The 19,967-nt window shown below is 45.1% G+C and overlaps 1 protein-coding gene across 3 annotated transcripts in view; it reads left to right on the forward strand.

Annotated features, from left to right (window-relative positions):
- RPGRIP1L (RPGRIP1 like) overlaps positions 1 to 19,967 on the forward strand; it is a 433,499-nt gene that overhangs the window by 377,634 nt on the left and 35,898 nt on the right. For all 3 annotated transcript variants that reach the window (XM_089689846.1, XM_089689845.1, XM_089689847.1), the window contains exons 22-23: positions 9,554 to 9,740; positions 12,769 to 12,853. In XM_089689846.1, coding sequence (XP_089545972.1) covers positions 9,554 to 9,740; positions 12,769 to 12,853 — 272 coding nt within the window. The remainder of the gene's footprint in view (positions 1 to 9,553; positions 9,741 to 12,768; positions 12,854 to 19,967) is intronic.

A 19,967-nucleotide genomic window follows, 5' to 3' on the forward strand; every position in this document is an offset into this window, starting at 1 on the left:
TTGCCCTATAGCCATTAAGTTAAAAGGCTGAAACTATATGGATAGAAGCCTTCAGTAGTTATGGTGGCTCTATATCATTAGATATAAACAAGTAATGCAACCCTATTAAGCATAGTTTACAAAGTGTTGCCATGTAGAGATTTGGTGTCACGTACCTAGTTGGGGAGCCTGACTTGGAGAGAAGGTGTCCACTTACTACTCCCGCTCAGAGCCCCTGATAGTGGGAACAGAGGGTGCAGAGCCAGGAGTGGCACGAGTGCCGATTGGGTCTGGATCTGGTAGCAGGCAGGTGTAGACCCAGGAGATCCGAATGCAGACCATGTGCGGATGCAGGAACATGGGTGCAGCAGCAGGCAGGTATGGCAGCAATCAGGATGCAGACCGGGAACAGACACAGGAGCGTGGATGCGGCAGCAGGCAGGTATGGTGGTAACCAGGATGCAGGCCAGGTGCAGGACCGTGGGTGCAGCTGCAGGTAAGTTTGGCGGTGACCAGGATGCAGGCCAGGTGCAGGACTGTGGGTGCAGCAGCAGGCAGGTATGGCAGCAATCAGGATACAGGCCAGGTGCAGATACAGGTAAGTAGGTGCAGCAGAGTCAGACAAGCCGGGTCAGGATCAAACGAGCAAATCAAGTACAAGGGCGCAGGCAAGCGTATAGTCAGGGATAAGCCGTGGTCGGTGCAGGCAGAGTTCTTTCTATAATGGCCGCAGGTGAGGGGATCTGGCGCCATTGCCCGGCTGCAGGGAGGGATCCCTGACATTTGGTAAGGAGAATGTTTGTTCAATAGAAGTGGCTGTTATCAAACAAAAGGCTTTTCCATAATCTTAACTGCTTGCACCTTTTGCGGTGGATGAATAGAAATGAATCTTTCATTGAACATGCTTCAGTAATACCTGTTCAAGTAAAGAGGAAGATTGTCATTAGTCTAGTATCCTACAGCTTATTCAAAGGTGAGCAGATCTCTCTTTGTACTCTTGTATGGCCACCTTTAAAAAGTGCAGAGAAACTAGACATTTTAGAAGGGACTCAAATAATAATAAAATGCACTACCAATGTAGGCCCAGCCCATTCTTTGAATTTTGAATAGGTAATTCAAATGTGTTTATTTACTGTAGCCTTCATTAGTCATGTAGCGTACGCAGTGTTTTATAATACTTTTCTAAGTACAGGGCAGCTTGACATGCTCTTTTAATGAGCATGCACCCCTCCTTCATCACATCCGTATTTAACATTGTCATGCTCCCTGGCCACTCAGTTCACATTTGGAAAAAGCCAGTATTTTGGGATGTGGGAGGTTATGTAACCTTTTCTCTTTCCTCCTAGTAGACAGTGCTTAAGTGCATGAATAGTAAATTGCCAGGCTCAAACATTCTCACCTAGTGAATAGGAAAGGGTCAGAGATCCTGCAGATGAACAGGACATCATTAGAGTACAGGGAATGTATGTATTAGTGCACATAGAGATGAGGATCTTTTAAACAATGTTTTGCTATGGCTTTGGAAACACACAACGCATGTTGTTGTGCCAGAGTAAAGGCTCATTCACATGGAGGTTAGGGGAAGGGGTGTTTGAGCCACAGTTCTACTGCCACCCTGAAGCTGCAACAACAGCCCGAAGGGTTGTACACATGCCACAACCATAATGCTTTGCAGCCTCAACAAAAATTATACCCCATTCAACACACTTGCTTTTGTGGTGTGATATTTCCATTCAAAATTAACGTTCAGCTGCCATCGAAAAAGGGCCTTCAGGAGGCGGCACCTGCTTCTGTACAATCAGCATACACACGCTCTAATATATTGTGTTTTGGTGGCAGTACTGCCTACCAAATGCAACAAGGGGTATAATTTGTGGTACAGCTATTAAGCAAAGCATCAAGGCATGTGTACATCCTCATTAGACTCTAGGTGGGTGGTAAAAATGTGGATAATTTTTTTAGAGGTTCAAGTAGAACTAAGGGGGAAGTCATCAAGGGAGCAGTAGAGAGGCAAGTAATGGTTTACACAGGGTTGCCATAGTTTCGGGTACTTTTTATCTCTTTCTAGAATAATTTTAGCATAACTCGATTTTAGCATGGATCATGGTTTGGGTGACAATATTTTTGGCCTCTTAAACTGAACCATAGTCAGTTCCAGGGGACAGGAATTTAGTAAAACTATACGAAAATCAGGAGAGACCGTAGTTGACAATAACATGGAGATAATGTCAAATATTTATATCCAGAAGCAACATGTTATGGGGCAGGGCCATCTGATGTCCAGTAGCTTGCGTACTGCATGCTGAGGGCTGGCAGGCTTCGTGTCAGACACTAGGGTTCTAGAACATTAGGATAATTACTGTTATTCTTTTCCATGGCTCTAATTGTCTGCATCACCACATTCAAATATGTATTGTATGCTGTTATTCTCATTTTTAACCTGTCATAAGGAGCTAGAGCACTATCTAGTGTGTGTTGGAAATGAGCACTATGTACTTAGGCAAATACTGTATTTTGTTTTCTGTATCTATTATGGATTATAAATAAACCAAAATATAAACCAGGTACTATATCATCTCCTGGAGCTTATATGAAGGGGCCTAAAGATAGGATTCGGATTGTTGGAAAAGTTGACTTTTGTAAATAAAGTTACACCAGAAAGCATCCGTTGTTGGGAAAAGGATTCGAAGAGGAACCCAGAATATACTTTCCAGGAGTTCATATATGCCATGGAAAGTATAAAGAAAAGAAAAAGAATTTATGTAACCATTAAACACAGCCCAGGGTTAAAGCTAGTGATATAATATTCTATACAATACCATAGAGAACCTATAGCAGAGGTAAGAAGTACATCCAACTAGCGGTGAGAATAATGAACAATAAGTAGGATGGACCCAACTATAGAGGTGGAATCTAGATTAAACAGTTCTAGACCACTGTATCTGGCATTCCTTGAAATAATAATAACTACCAGACTAAACACAAGCCTAGCTGCAACAAACATCAATGCAACGTTCAAGATCCCAGTATGGGTCATTGTAGGTTAGTAATAAGCAAGCTGTCCATCAAAGACTTAGGTGATTACAAAAACCGCAATAATAGGGTCGGAACCATAACAATTAACTGGTAACAAGAGAACTATTTGTACAACACTGCAAAGTGTACAAGCAGGGCCCGTGCTAGACTATTTTGCACCCTAGGCAAGATCAGCTACTTGTACCCCCTCCTCCCACAAAAAAAAATAAAACTTAAAAAACTCACCAGAAATGGAAATGAGAAATCTGGCAATGCAGCCACCAGTCCTGCCTACCATGATTTGCTCAATATATCGTTTTATTTCCTGTTGTGTTACCTGGACAGGAAAATGAGGAAAAATCTGCCAATGGGGACACCAGGTCTGTCTACCCTGATTGCTGAAGATTTAATTTTACTTTCTGTTGTGTCACCAGGACAGGAATCCAGAGGAAATCTGCTAATGGAGACACTGGTTCTGTCTGACATGATTTGCTGAAGATTTCGTTTTACTTTCTGGTGGGCCACAGGGCAGGAAATTAGAGAATATCTGCCAGTGGGGACACCGGTTCTGTTTACCCTGATTTGTGGAAGATTTCCTTTTGTGTCACCGGGACAGGAAATGGAAGAAAATCTGCCAATGGGGGCACCGGATCTGTCTGTCCCGATTTTCTGAAGATTTCCTTTTACGTCCTGTTTTGATTTCTACTCTTATCAAAAACTAAAATGCACTGGGGTGAATGGTGTAATACCTCACTTGGCAATTCAGGGGTCGCCCTCCTCACTTCTTTATTCCACCACAGGAGTGCAGGTATTTATCCCCTGTCCAGTCAATCACGGTCACCAACAGGAGCACTTTGACGTGCAACAGCAAATAGATGCAAAGAGGAGGTGGAACTTTTCCCAGTGACTGGTTTCCGATGGGTATGCTGCAGCAATTGGAGCTCGATGAGCCGAAAATTGCTGAGCATGAACAAAAAGATGGGGCCCAGCTCTGTAATTGGCAGCCCGGGGACCCGAGGTGACGTGAACATGCTGTGTGAGTGACAGCAACACAGTCCGAGACGCTCAGTAGCCAGTAAGAGTTGGGCAAGTGTCGATCCTGCCAACCAATGAAATATGAAGAAGGGTGGGTTTAGCCAGAGGCATCTTACAGCATTGCTAGGATACCTAGATGAAGATAGGGAAAAGTTAAAGGAGGGCGTGATGTGGAACATCGGTGCAGTGTGTGGGGAACATTGGTTGACTGTGTGGGGAAGCCAGCAGAGTGTTAGGAAGCCAGGGGAGAGGAGGTAAACCAGCTACTGTGGCTGCACCCTAGGCACCTGCCTAGTTCGCCTAGTGGTAGCACCAGCCCTGTGTACAAGTGCACAGAGTGATAGGGCCCCAAAGGAGGTAACAGGGCTTCACAGACCTATGCTGCGTGGCCAATATTTTTAGCAGGACTTATCTGTGGGAACAAAATTCCAAGAAAAAGTAAATACAGGGAATAGGCGGCCAGGCATCTACTCATTGGGATAGCAGGAGTGAAGGGCCACTTTTCTGTGAACCTGAGCATCTTCAGATTAGGGAAGTTATCAACAAAAAAACCTCTAAAATTTATATCTGTAAATTATTTGATTGGTGCTTGTCTGAGTAACCACACTCAAAGGCCAACAGGGGTTTTGCACCACAACCCTGCATTTGTGCTGTGCTGGCATCTGCTGTCAAATAGTAAATGTGACCTAACGTGGTAGTAAACTTTGTCAAGTTTACTGACAGGCAAGCTTATAATAATAATCTCAACCCACCAGCTAGGCCAGTAGTCAATGGTATTGGTTCAGTCTCTGCCAGACTGGACCAGTACCTAGACATCTTTCTCCAGACTAGTGTTGTGGCCACTAAAACCTATTTGAGAGACACAAAAAATCTCTTGCAGCTTCTGGAGGAAGTCAACCTTGGAGATATCCCTGGAGTCTACTGTATACAATCATTCAACATGAAGATGCGTTATTGGCCCTTAATTGGGCACTGAGCAGAAGAGAGGTACATTCCATATACCCAAAAGTGTTTTTGAGGAAGTCTTTGGAATTTTGTCTTGCTCACAATTACTTTTGGTATAATGGGGATTTTTTTTCCCCAAACAAAATGTGTTGTGATGGGCACATGTTTTGCGTCAAGTATAGCCAATCTGTTTATGGCAGAATGGGAAGACAAGTATGTTTTCAATCATAGATTCTGCTATACAAAAGATATATTGATGACCTGTTCTTCATTTGGGCAGGTCCTGAGGGGGAACTCATTCAGTTTTTGGATATGTTAAATAACAATCCAAATAATATCAAATTGTATTGTCAGTACAATATAGATGAAATACATTTTTTAGATCTAATCATATTTAGGAAGGACAACTCTTTATTTACTAAAACATATTTCGAGCCAACAGACCGCAGCAGCTATTTGCCCTGGTACAGTGGGCATCACCCTATATGGCTTAAAAATATACAAAAACATATTTCAAGCCAACAGACCGCAGCAGCTATTTGCCCTGGTACAGTGGGCATCACCCTATATGGCTTAAAATATACCAAAGGTCAAATAATGCATTTAAGGAGAAATTGTCGTGAGGATAGCGATTTTTTTGAACCAATCAAAGTTAATTACAGATCAGTTTGTTGAGAAGGGATATGAATGGGAAACCCTCCAGGATACTGTTGATGAGATACTTAATATACATAGGGAGCATTGTTTGAGAGGTAAACAAATAAATATAGATGATAACCATCAGTGAGGATTTGTATCTGATTTTCATGTTCAGTTTAAGGAAGTTGAAAAAATATATACTAAGCATTGGCATATATTGCAAATGGATAAGGTATTCGGTCCATTGTTGTCGAACAAACCAGTGTTTATATATAGAAAGGCTCCTACGTTTGGAGACAGTGGTTAAAAAAAATCATAGACCCACCATGTAAATTAGAAATGTTTGGGAACAACATGCCGTAAATGTTCAGCATGTAATAGGGTGAATAATAAGTTTAAGGGACTTACTAAATTTAGGACAAATGGGAACTTATTTGAGATTCCTGCTTTCATAACGTGCGAGTCCACTCATGTAGTCTATGCATTAGAGTGCCCATGGGGTCTTATCTATATTGGTCGGACTAAGAGGCATCTTAGGAAAAGGATAAATGAACATTTACACAATATATCCATTGGATACAAATATCATAGTGTGTCCATGCATTTCAGAAAATACCATAACAAAGACCCCTCTTGTGTTAAATTTTGTGGAATTGACACTATCCCCCATTCTTGGCGTGGTTCTAATAGGGTGAGGGAATTATCAAAAAGGGAAACTAAATGGATTTACCTTACTGATGCTTTAACACCCAATGGCTTAAATATCGAACTAGATATTAACTGTTTTATTAGTGATTATTGATATATATTCATTTGTATTGTTAATTAAGATATTAGTTTTGATTTATTTGGTCCATTATTTATTAATTTTTATTAGTTATGATCTATTTATATTTATTATTTAATTAAAATTTATTCTGATTTAATTTATTTTAATCTAATTTAATTTCATTTTATTTATTTAAATCAATTATCAGTTTGTTATTTTTGATCTGTAACATTTAATTGCTCAGTTGGTTGCAATTTGAATCTGATTTTATGTATTTGATATGTACAGGGAAGAGTATATAATGTCCATCAAGTATACTGTCATTTGATTTATTTCATCCATGTCATCTTAAATTCATCCACAAGATGTCAGTCAAGAGTTTAATTAACCAATCACTTAATGAGCGGCCTTATATAAGGCCGCCCTTCACGTATGGTCACACCCTCAAAGGAAGTCGGAATGACGAAACGCGTCAGGGCGTAACCATACATGACATCAGCACACACGCCAGGGCCACGTGGTGAGAGCACGCGACCACTGTTGTGAGATTATACAGTTACCAGTGTGCGGTGAGACTGTCACTAGCTGCAGTGAGCGGCAGCCATTATATTGGAAGGTTATTTACAAATGTGCATTATCTTTTTACTCAATGTGAGTGCTTTTCTTAAGGGGGGGGGTTACGGCAATAAATATGTTTTATGGTATCACACTGTTTTATTTTGCCCATATATGGAATTGATATCATCCTATCTGGATGAAGAGGAGATCGGAGTATGAGAGATTAATAGTCCACTGATTGGAAGTTCTTTTGGGCGGCTGGCTGATTATCCAATTCGAGGTTTCACAACCATTCAATATTAAGGAGATTTTCTACTGATTTTCCACTGTTGGTTACTCACCAGCTTCTGGTGAGTGTTTAATTCAATGGAGTGTTAATCACTGCAGGATCACATTGATGGTGGATCATTCTACCTTAAAGAGATATCACATCACTGAAATGAATTGAACTTTTCACATTTTTTAATTTTGGTGGAAGTTTCTTTCTTTTTCACTTCTTTTTTATCGATTGGATATGGACTTATGTTCATTTTTTATGTTATGACCTAGCGCTGTTTATGTGAATTTTTTTAGTCACTGTTTATTGATTTATTTATTATTTAAAACAGCAGCTGTGTTTATTTATTTGCTTGTCTCTTTCACCATCTCTTTAGCGCGTCAAGCTTATAATAAAGCACCATGCACTGTTTATAAGATATTCACATGTTCTGCAGCCAGTAATGTCACCAGAGCATGAGCACTAGACTGTGAAACCAGAGCACTGTGCTGAGGTTGTGACTCCCGTGCACATGCGCTGGATTGCTGGGCCATTCAAACGTCCAGACCCTGTAAACCTGGAAGAAAGACCAGGTAAGGATGGAAGCCCTGGCAGCGGTCACAGAGCACTGCTGGAGGGATCTGTTCTACAGGTAAGTCTGTCATAATGTGCTAGTACGCAATGCATACTAACGCATTATGCCATTTACTTGCGGGCTAGCAGAATTTTTATTTTTTATTTTAAGACTTAACTGCCGCTTTAATTATTTTCTTATTTTTTCTATTTTATGTTTAATCCGGTAACCACTTGCTCTCTGCCATATAACAGTTTTACTGCTACAGGGCAGCATTCATGTGCACAATCACGTAAAGTAATGTAATTTTGCACTTACGCCTCATGGGGGGGGGGGATCTTCAGCTGTGAACTGTCACAGCATAAAACGATCTGCAAGCCCTGGTGGGCAGTTGCTCATTGGCACCTGCAGTTTGCCAGACAGGAAGAAAGAACAGAGCTATGGCTATGTTTACATAGCCATAGCCCTGTTGTGACAGTTGATGTCATGAATCGTTTCTGTCTGTAAAGCTGAGAACACAATTCATCACTTCCCATAGTAAAAGCACCACCTAGTGTACACCAAGCACATAGCTAGGCACACACTTAGCCCTTTGATCACCCTAGATGTTAACCCCTTCCCAACCAGTGTCATTAGTACAGTGTTAGTGTATATTTTTAGCACTAATCACTGTATTAGTGTCACTGGTTCCCACAAAGTGTCAGTTAGTGTAAAAATGTCCGCCGCAATAGCGCAGTCCCATTATAAGTCGCTGATCGTCGCCATTACTAGTATAGAAAAAAAATTCCAGTATGTGTACCAGTTTGTAGACGCTATAACTTTTGCGCAAAGTAATCAATATACACTTATTGGGATTTTTTTTTACCAAAAATATGTAGCAGAATGCATTTTGGTCTAAATTTATAAAGAGATTTGATTTTTAAAAATGTTTTATTGAATAAGTTTTATAGCAGAAAATATATATATATTTTTTTTTTTTCAAAATTGTCAGTTTTTTTTGTTAATCGCACAAAAAGTAAAAACCTCAGAGGTGATCAAATACCACCAAAAGAAAGCTCTATTTATGTGGGAAAAAAGGACATAAATTTCATTTGGGTACAGCATTGCATGACTTCGCAGTTGTCAGTTAAAGTAGCACAGCGCCGTATCGCAAAAATTGAGCTGGTCAGGAAGGGGGGTAAATCTTTTAGAGGGCAAGTGGTTAAATGGAAACATAGAATGATGAACTGCCTCTAGTAAAAGGACCTCCATGTGTGGTATTTTTGTCATTAGGAGATTAAATTGTTGTGTATGTGTGTGTAACTAAGGCAGTTTTGTGAAGAGATTTGTGTCTGTTGTGTAAGGTATAGCAAAAACTGATTTCTGTTAATTGTTAACGCATTTAAAGGTGTGTTAGTATGTTATACACATGCTTGTATATGTGTGCACCACACTGGGCAAAACGAGGTTGAGCACCCTAAATAATGCTTTCCAAAAGTGTGCATGTTAAAGTCTTGGATTCTTTTCATCATTTCCAAAGGATCTGTAAGAAATACCCACAGCAACCAATTAATTTTTTCTTTTGCTTTTTTTGTAGTGCAGATTAAGGATTGCATAAACAGTAGCTCTTTTGTCTTGGTTTTTTTAAATACTTTTGTTTTCTCTTATATTTGGTTCCTATGTCCATGTGAACACACTTGGTCTATCAAAAAAACTAAATTAAATTTTGTCCTGGAAAACACATATAAATATTTTTTGCTTCTGTGTGCTCATGTGTTTTCTCCTGTGTTTTTTCTTCTGTTAGCTGTCAGAGAAGATCTGCATAGAGATTATGTCATTGAGTCTGGATATTGATTCAGAAGTGGCACAGAACGAATTCATAAAGAAATTATTTGTAGAGTACAAACTTGGCAACCTTCCAGCTGAGGAAACCCCAATGTCTCTACCGAAACCCAGAAACGGGAAACTGATCCACTACAACTACAGCAGTGGTAATGTATAGGGGCAGTGTCATTTGTAGAACATTACTTTAGTGACTCTCAAACTAGATGAAATAGGATAGGATATGGGTGGTATGTATATAATATATGAGGTAGAATTTAGTAAATTCAAAAATTGATTCTGCTAAGTCAACAGTTTTTTCCCCCACAATCTCTTATGCCATGTAAATTTACAGAAAATATCCCCATATTTGTGTATTTTTCCTTTCTATGAAACATTTTCATACACTTAGCTGGCTTAAATATTGTACTTACAGTAATGCCTAAACGTTTCTTTAGTATGCCTGTTGCAGTTCATCTCCATGTCCCCAAATATACCACTTCTGAGTTTTATTATTAGAAACTTCCAGGATTTGTAGCTGTCCGCTGAAACCCTCTCAATTTGGTATCACCTTATTGTTCTGTATAGGGAAACCTGATACCAAGATGAAGGAGCATAGGTTGTATTTCCAGGCAGTCACTTTATAAGAACATGAATCTCTATGTATTTTAAATACTGTTTTACATCCTTCCATTCTACCATTCTGTTCATTCATTACCTTGAGCTGCCTTTTTAACCACCTGCGACTGCTCACAGTAAATATACTGCGAGTGGATGACAGGTACAGGCACAATCGCATACATGTACCTGAATGGCCTTCTTCTGGGTTTGGACACAGCACAGTAATGCCTAAATTTGAGTGATTTTATGAAGACAAAACTCTTTAAAGCAGGAACACTTTTAAATCAGAGTACAGCATCAAGTCAATTAAACTCCGGGGATATTGATCTGGTCAGTTAAATAGTAGAGGGGGTTAATCAGTTTCAGCTGCTTTGGTGTTAATGAAATTAACAACAGGTGCACTAAATGGGCAACAATGAGACGACCCCCAAAACAGGAATGGTTTTACAGATGGAAGCCATTGACATTTTTTTCCCTACTCATCTTTCCTGACTGTTTTTCACTAGTTTTGCATTTGGCTAGGGTCAGTGTCACTACTGGCAGCATGAGGCGATACCTGGGCCCTACAGAGGTACAAGCAGTCCAACTTCTCCAGGATGGCACATCAATACGTGCCATTGCCAGAAGATTTGCTGTGTCTCCCAGCACAGTCCCAAGAGCATGGAGGAGATTCCAGGAGACAGGCAGTTACTCTAGGAGAGCTGGACTTTGCCGTAGAAGGTCCTTAACCCATCAGCAGGACCGGTATCTGCTCCTTTGTGCAAAGAGGAACAGGATGAGCACTGCCAGAGCCCTACAGAATGACCTCCAGCAGGCCACTGGTGTGAATGTCTCTGACCAAACAAACAGAAACAGACTTCATGAAGGTGGCCTGAGGGCGAGCTGCAGGCCTGACGTCCTCTAGAGGGCCCTGTGCTCACTGTCCGGCACCATAGAGCTTGATTGGCATTTCGCATTGAACACCATAATTAGCAGGTCCGCCACTGACGCCCTGTTCTTTTCACAGAGGAGAGCAGGTTCGCCCTGAGTACATCTGACAGATGTGAAAGGGTCTGGAGAAGCTGTGGAGAATGTTATGCTGCCTGTAACATTGTTCAGCATGACTGTTTTGATGGTGGGTCAGTGATGGTTTGGGGAGGCATATTCGTGGAGGGATGCACAGACCTCTACAGGCTAGACAATGGCACCCTAACTGCCATTAGGTATCGGGATGAAATCCTTGGACCCATTGTCAGACCCTACGCTGGTGCAGTGGTTCCTCGTTTCTTCCTGGTGCACAACAATGCCCGGCCTCATGTAACGAGAGTATACAGGCAGTTCCTGGAGGATGAAGGAATTGATACCATTGAATGGCCCCCACATTCGCCTGACCTAAATCCAATAGAACGCATCTGGGATATCATGTTTCGGTCCATCTAATGCTGCCAGGTTTCACCTCAGGCTGTCCAGAAGCTCAGTGATGCCCTTGTCCAGATCTGGGAGGAAATACCCCAGGACACCATCTGTCATCTCATTAGTAGCATGCCCCGACGTTAGGCATGCATACAAGTACGTGGGGGCCATACAAACTACTGTGTACCATTTTGAGTTGCTGCAATGCAATTTCAGCAGAATGGACTAGCCTGCTGCCTAATTTTTTTCACTTTGATTTTTGGGGTGTTTTTGAATTCAGTCCACTGTAGGTTGATAATTTTCATTTCCATCAAACGATGGGGCATCCTTACGTTCCTAACCCATTACCCAGTTCATATCAGCATAGATATCCAGCATGATATTTTTCCCCATTGTGATCTGATGTGTTTTCAAACTGTTTATTTTTTTTGAGTAGTGTGTGTGTATATATAATGTATATAATCTCAAATAAAAGGATAGGGGGATAGGGAAGTTGAGGGGAAAGTGAAGACGGTTATTATGTATATTCACATATCTGTGTATGTATCAAAATTTAATTTAGTTGGTAGCGTACGATCAAAGTTTGCCAGCATGTAATTAGAGATCCAAGGCTCCCATATTTTTAAGAATTTGGGTATCTTGTTATCTAACGTAGTTGCCATCTTCTCATATGTCATGCAAAGATTATATAATGTCTTCAAAAGGGATACTAGTTTTTTTCTCCAGGCATTTGCAATAGTTTGCTTCACTGCAGTAAAAATAAAGAAAATAATCAGAAAATGAGCAAAATTCTGTCTAGAACAATCAGCTGTTTTTTTACCCAACAGAGCTTCAAGTGGTTGTTTTCAGGTTTTCATTGTTATTTATTTATGTTCCTATGGGGAGATTTCCCTTCACAAAATACTATCTGTCCAATAGGTCACAGACAAAGACACATTTTAAGGAGGGTTGCAATCTCTACAAGTGTTTTTACTGCTCTCCATGTCTTCCTGCCCTGGTGGCAGTGGGCCTCCTAATTAATTCTACTGGCATTGGAAACAAGGGAAAACTCTCCCTTGCGGGGCGAAAAACTTTTCCACGCTGTAAATTGATATTTAAAAAAATATTGGTGGTAGGCTTCAATTATGCTATAAGTTTTATCATTTATGTACATCACCAACACTCTTTGTGCTTGCATCATTACAGTGGTACATTTGGATAAAACAAACAACCAATCAAGGAGAGATTCCATAAGGACTCTTTTGGAGGATCCAGACCCCGTCAGTGGAAGGTAATGATTCCCTAATAAATTCTGTATGCTAAGAGCATTACTATACTTTTTTGAGACATTGGGAACCAATGTGCAAAGTATCAGCGCACAGGAGAGCTGGCAAGGCTCCTTCTTCAGAGCTTAGAGATTAGACCATCATCAGGAGCTGCAGTAGAACTGAAATTAGAAACAAAGTGAGTGCTGTAGCTGTCAATTAGCAGGTGCTCTTTTCAGTGCTTGCTTCACTTCATGATCATACACTTAAAATAACATAGGTCGATATGCAATTTATATTTGCAGTAACAAAACAAATTTACATCTTAAATTGTAATAATGTAATATCTTAATGTACTTTCATAAATCTCTTTTATATTTTTGTAGTTTTGTTCTGTAATATATAATAAAGCCGCACTACAAATGAAAAACTACACGACTTAATTACAAAAAAGCGAAGAAATAGTTGCTAGCATCGGAATATAGGAAACACTATATTGCTCAAATACCTTCTTCTAAACATGTTACGTTTGGATAATGCAATCATTTACCATTCTGTTATACTATTTTTCTATTCTCAATATCTGAAATGGTTATTGTGGAAAATATGTTTGTTAGGTAGCTTTTAATTGTATTTGAGAGTTAAAGTGATTCTAAAGGTTTTTAATTTTTAAAAATAACAAACATTTCATATTTACCTACACTATGCAATGGTTTTGTACAAAGCAGCCGCGATCCTCTTCTCAGCTCCCCCGCCGGTGCTCCTGGGTCACCCCCCCCCTCCCCCAGCCGAGTTCCCCTTTAGCAAGCTGCTTGCTATGCGAGGACTTGAGCCTTCTTGCTTCTGAGTCTATTGACACACAGAGCGTGTCTCAGCCCCGCCAATGGCTCCTGCTTCTGCCTCTCTGTCCAATGAGGAGAAAAAGAGCCACTGCTTTATCGCACATTGCCGGATCAAGATTAGGCTCTGGTAAGTACTTGGGGGGTGAGGGGAAAGCTGCCTGCAGAAAGTTTTTCATTTTAGTGCATAGAATGCATTAAAGTAAAAAACCTTCTACTTTTAGAGCCACTTTAATTTCATTCCTACAAATTATACTTTTTAGGAACTTGATTCCTAACATGTAAAACTTATAAAAATGTGTGTTTACTAAAGACAAAAATATAAAGAATCTGCTAAATAAAACCTGTACCAGAAGAAATATGGGGGCTACCATTGCTGACCTTCATTGCTGAGTCTAACCTTTACCATGCGAACATGCTTGAAGAGTATTTAAGCTAGGATTGAGGGTGAGTTCTGTTTTAACCGCCTCCCGCCCGCCATATAAGGCAATGACGGGCGCAAGGCAGTTCTCTCGTTCTCGGAGGCCATCATATTGCGTCCTCCCATTCTAACCGCGCATGCGCGGCTCCAGGAGCGCACAGCTCTGCAATCGGCGGTGCGCTGTGTCCCTCGGACACAGCAGATCACCATTCAACGGAAAGAGCCGAAGATTTCGGCTCGGTCGTGTGATCAGCTGTGTCCAATCACAGCTGATCTCATGTAAATAGAGAAATGCAGGCTATCGGCATTTCTCTCCTCACGAGCTGTCACGATGACAGCTCGAGAGAAGACCCGATAATTGGCATTCCTTGGAGGGGACATGTACACTGATCATCAGGGCACTGATGATCAGTGTGCCCTGATGATCAGTGTAGCCCCAGCAGTGCCACCTGTCAGTGTCCATCAGTGCCAGCTTTCAGTGCTCATCAGTGCCACCTGCCAGTGCCACATCAATGTCACATATCAGTGCTCATCTGAGCTGCCTTTCAGTGTCACCTATCAGTGCCACCTATCAATGCCAGCCAGTGCTACCTATCAATGCTGCCAGTCAGTGCCGACTATCAGTGCGCATCAGTGCTGCCTATCATTGCCACCTAACAGTGGCAGTCAGTGCCGCCTATCAGTGCCATATATGAGTGCTGCCTTTCAGTGCCCATCAGTGATGCCTGTCAATGCCCATCAGTGCCACCTATCAGTGCCCATCACTGCAGCCTCATTAGCGCATATCAGTGAAGGAGAAAAATCACTTATTTACAAAATTTTAAAATAAAAACTAAGAATACACTTTTTTTTTCAAAATTTTTAGTTGTTTTTGGTTTGTTTAGCAAAAAATAAAAAACACAGAGGTGATTAAATACCACCAAAAGAAAGTCTATCTGTCTCAAAAAAAAGATAAACACTTCATATGGGTACAGTGTTGCATGACCGCACAATTGTCATTCAATGTGCGACAGCACTGAAAGTTGAAAATTGGCCTGGGCAGGAAGGGGGTATAAGTGCCCAGTAGGCTAGTGGTGAATGGTTCAGACAGGTGTCAGTCCCTAAAGGTGGATGAAATGGGCAAAGATAGGAAGAGGGCTATGGCAGCTTAAAAGAAGGCTCCCATGTTACAAACAACCATTGGAAATGGTAATATGTGTACTACAAAAAAAATGCTAAATTTGACAGTAAATTAAAATGTGTGTTCACCAATGCCAGAAGTCTGTCAAGCAAAATAGGTGAGTTAAAGGCTTTGGTGCATGAAAAGAACTATGATTTATTGGTATTGCAGAATCTTCGCTTCATTCTTCATACGATTGAGCTATTAATATTCCTGGTTATGCTTTCTTTCGGAGAGAGACAGGGTTAAACAGAAAGGGGGTGGTGTCTATCTCTATGGGAGAAGTGATCTGAAAGTTAGTGTAAAAGAGGACCTGGTTGAGTGTGTGATTTGGCTGAAGCATTGTGGGTGGAACTGCATATGGGTGTGTGTACTACAAAGGTAATCATTGAAATTTGTTATAGGCTACCCAGTGGTAATGAGGAGGTGGAGACTTGGCTCCTTGCACAAATAGAATGGCCTGCAAGGGCTGGCATAGTGATGATAATGGTGGATTTTTTTTTTTCAATGATATTACTCAAAAGCAAAAGCGGTAAGCTGATCAAACAAAGATAAAACAATCAAGCACAATGGTCATATGATAAGTTTCAAGGTGAAAAACATAGGGGGTGAGACTAAATGGTTGGATCCACTAAATCACCTCTGCTAATACCAGGAATAAATAGAGGCATTTAGAGTGGTCATGACCACAATAAGGTGCTTGCCGTTCACAGTAGTAGCGATATGTGTCTGGGAATGAGATGGAGACACGTGAAACCTACCCATATCCTTTTACCTGATCTGGAATACGAAATCCAGACCTCTAGTAACCTTTACTGCAATAGAGCAAAGGGCACGACTCACAAGACACTTGAGTGAAGTAGATATACCATATCAAACCATACCACAAGCTAGCATAACCAAAAAGGGAAGGGGGGGGTAAAGGGTCAGACCCAAATCAGAGATTTCTCTTCCACCAGGATACACCCAACCAAGGATGGCTCCCTATGGGAGAGAGAAACCCCCGCGGCACAGCAGAAAAAACACCATGTAGTTACATTTTTGTAGTCCTTTTAGTATTCCAGTGAATGAGAGGTGGTAGTTTGGAGTCCAGTCATCTTGATATAAAGCATATGAAGATGTCCTGACAACAATCCATGCAGTAGAAAGAGAAGTGTGGGAGATGAAAGAGGACACTCATTTGACCTATTGGAGGTACGTGCTCTGCTCCAGAGGGGGAAGAGACCTGGATATGAACAGGCACCATTTTTTGTGGAACCGCATCATCAAAGCTTTTGGTGACATGTCTGAGTCAAGTTTCTCCCTACGAAGAAGGTGTAGTAAATCTTGCTTGAACTCCGAGACTGTGTGTGGAGAATAACCCGGCGCACAACCATAAAGCAGGTGGCTAGCCATGCCTTGTTTCGCTGCATAATTAGTGACTGGGGTCTGGTTTGATCCAGACGGATAAAAGGGAAGTAACCAAAAATGAGCATAAGCAGATATTGTATAGGGTGGTATCCTATGACAGGATAGCGTATGTACTCTCCAGCGCCTCAGGATATGCACAGCCAAAAGGGAAGCCAAGGGTACCAGGACAGCGACAACCAAAGGAAATGTTCCAGGGGTGCAGCCCTCCTCAGACGGGGAAATCAGCCACTGGATAGAGAGAAAACAGGTGGCGCACACACCTAGTGCATTATCCAAGGTTTATTGTAGGAATTAAATCATAAAAACATACTCACAGACGAAGCATGTATCTAAAAAGCATAGAAAAATGACAATGGCCACAACGGCGGGCAAGGTGTTCTCACTGTCAGTGCGGCATCAACAGCGAGGCTCTTACTTCACTTTCCATTCATCATACATCAGCATCAGAGGTTGGTCATCAGCTCTGAGGAAAGGGATTCGTCCCCGAAACGCGTCAGCCATTTGACCGCACTGACAGTGTGTCAGGGCTCCCAGGTATGACCAGAGGTGTGTGACTGATGCAGGGAAACGCAGACTTCAGATATGTGATAAACAATACAATTTATTAACACTAACAATACAAACATAAATGCAGTGCAATACTAAAACATAACACAGTGCAAACAAACCAAACCAACCACCCACAGATAACAGTATATACAAGCAAGCGTCGTCAGGCAGGCCGGGTCAATATCAATGGGCAGGTAGGTACAGGGGGAGCAAGCAGAGAATGGTCGGGGTCACAGGCCAGGTTCAGCAGGTAGCAAGCAGCGTAGTACAGAGGGTCAGACAGAAGGATGGTCAGGGTCACAAGCCAGGATCAGAGCAGGAGAAGTCAGCAAAGGAACAGAAACAGGATGCAGGACAGATACAGGGCCCAGGACAAACACAACACCAAGGCAGAGGCTGCAAGTCTGGCCATCCCTTAAATACCCCAGTATCATCAGTTCCAGGTGTTAGCTGGCTGAAAGGTTGAGTCTTTGATTGCTGGGAGCACCCGCTGGCCAGCCCTGGTACTGCAGATCAAAAGGCAGGTGAGTCCCACCATTGCTGGCCAGTCCATTCCTAACAGTACCCCCCCCTCAAGGAGCGGCCTCAGGACGCTCCAAACAGTCCTAGCTGGGCAAAATGTTCCACCGCCCGGGTCTGGTAACTGGCGGGATATCAAAGACTGGCACACCGGGCAGGACTCCGGGCAGCGGCACACCGGGCTGGACTCCGGGCAGAGGCACACCGGGCTGGACTCCGGGCAGAGGCACACCGGGCTGGACTCCGGGCAGAGGCACACCGGGCTGGACTCCGGGCAGAGGCACACCGGGCTGGACTCCGGGCAGAGGCACACCGGGCTGGACTCCGGGCAGAGGCACACCGGGCTGGACTCCGGGCAGAGGCACATCGAGCAGAGGCACACCGGGCAGAGGCACATCGGGCAGAGGCACATCGGGCAGAGGCACATCGGGCAGAGGCACATCGGGCAGAGGCACATCGGGCAGGACTCCGGGCAGAGGCACATCGGGCAGAGGCACACCGGGCAGAGGCACACCGGGCAGAGGCACACCGGGCAGAGGCACATCGAGCAGAGGCACACCAGGCAGAGGCACATCAGGCAGAGGCACATCGGGCAGGACTCCGGGCAGAGGCACATCGGGCAGCACTCCGGGCAGAGGCACATCGGGCAGGACTCCGGGCAGAGGCACATCGAGCAGAGGCACACCGGGCAGAGGCACACCAGGCAGAGGCACATCAGGCAGAGGCACATCGGGCAGGACTCCGGGCAGAGGCACATCGGGCAGGACTCCGGGCAGAGGCACATCGAGCAGAGGCACACCGGGCAGAGGCACACCAGGCAGAGGCACATCAGGCAGAGGCACATCGGGCAGGACTCCGGGCAGAGGCACATCGGGCAGGACTCCGGGCAGAGGCACATCGGGCAGGACTCCGGGCAGAGGCACATCGGGCAGGACTCCGGGCAGAGGCACATCGGGCAGGACTCCGGGCAGAGGCACATCGGGCAGGACTCCGGGCAGAGGCACATCGGGCAGGACTCCGGGCAGAGGCACATCGGGCAGGACTCCGGGCAGAGGCACATCGGTTTACCAGGCGAAGCAGCAGGCAACGGGCCACCGGGCGGAGCAGCAGGCACCGGGCCCCCGGGCGGGGCGACATGCATCGGGCCCCCGGGCGGAGCAGCAGGCACCGGGCCCCCGGGCGGGGCGACATGCATCGGGCCCCCGGGCGGAGCAGCAGGCACTGGGCCCCCGGGCGGAGCAGCAGGCACCGGGCCCCCGGGCGGAGCAGCAGGCACCGGGCCCCCGGGCGGAGCAGCAGGCACCGGGCCCCCGGGCGGAGCAGCAGGCACCGGGCCCCCAGGCGGAGCAGCAGGCACCGGGCCCCCAGGCGGGGCGACAGGCATCGTGCCCCCAGGCGGGGCGACAGGCATCGTGCCCCCAGGCGGGGCGACAGGCATCGTGCCCCCAGGCGGGGCGACAGGCATCTTGCCCCCAGGCGGGGCGACAGGCATCGGGGCGACAGGCATCGTGCCCCCAGGCGGGGCGACAGGCATCGTGCCCCCAGGCGGGGCGACAGGGATCGTGCCCCCAGGCGGGGCGACAGGGATCGTGCCCCCAGGCGGGGCGACAGGCATCGTGCCCCCAGGCGGGGCGGCGGGCGCCGGACCCCCAGGCGGAGCGACAGGTCTCGGGCCCTCAGGCGGAGCGGCGGGCGCCGGACCCCCAGATGGAGCGACAGGTCTCGGGCCCTCAGGCGGAGCGGCGGGCGCCGGACCCCCAGGTGGAGCGACAGGTCTCGGGCCCTCAGGCGGAGCGGCGGGCGCCGGACCCCCAGGCGGAGCGACAGGTCTCGGGCCCTCAGGCGGAGCGGCGGGCGCCGGACCCCCAGGAGGAGCGACAGGTCTCGGGCCCTCAAGCGGAGCGGCGGGCGCCGGACCCCCAGGCGGAGCGACAGGTCTCGGACCCCCAGATGGAGCGACAGGTCTCGGGCCCTCAGGCGGAGCGGCGGGCGCCGGAGCCCCAGGCGGAGCGACAGGTCTCGGACCCTCAGGCGGAGCGGCGGGCGCCGGACCCCCAGATGGAGCGACAGGTCTTGGGCCCTCAGGCGGAGCGGCGGGCGCCGGACCCCCAGGTGGAGCGACAGGTCTCGGACCCTCAGGCGGAGTGGCGGGTGCCGGACCCCCAGGCGGAACGACAGGTCTCAGGCCCCCAGGCGGGGCGGCGGGCACCGAGTCACCAGGCACAACCGTGGGCTCCGAGTCA

The sequence above is a fragment of the Staurois parvus genome, unplaced genomic scaffold (assembly GCF_062004578.1).
Source record: "Staurois parvus isolate SC_StPar_1 unplaced genomic scaffold, SC_StPar_1.0 ptg000499l, whole genome shotgun sequence".
NCBI classification, from domain to species: Eukaryota; Metazoa; Chordata; class Amphibia; order Anura; family Ranidae; genus Staurois; species Staurois parvus.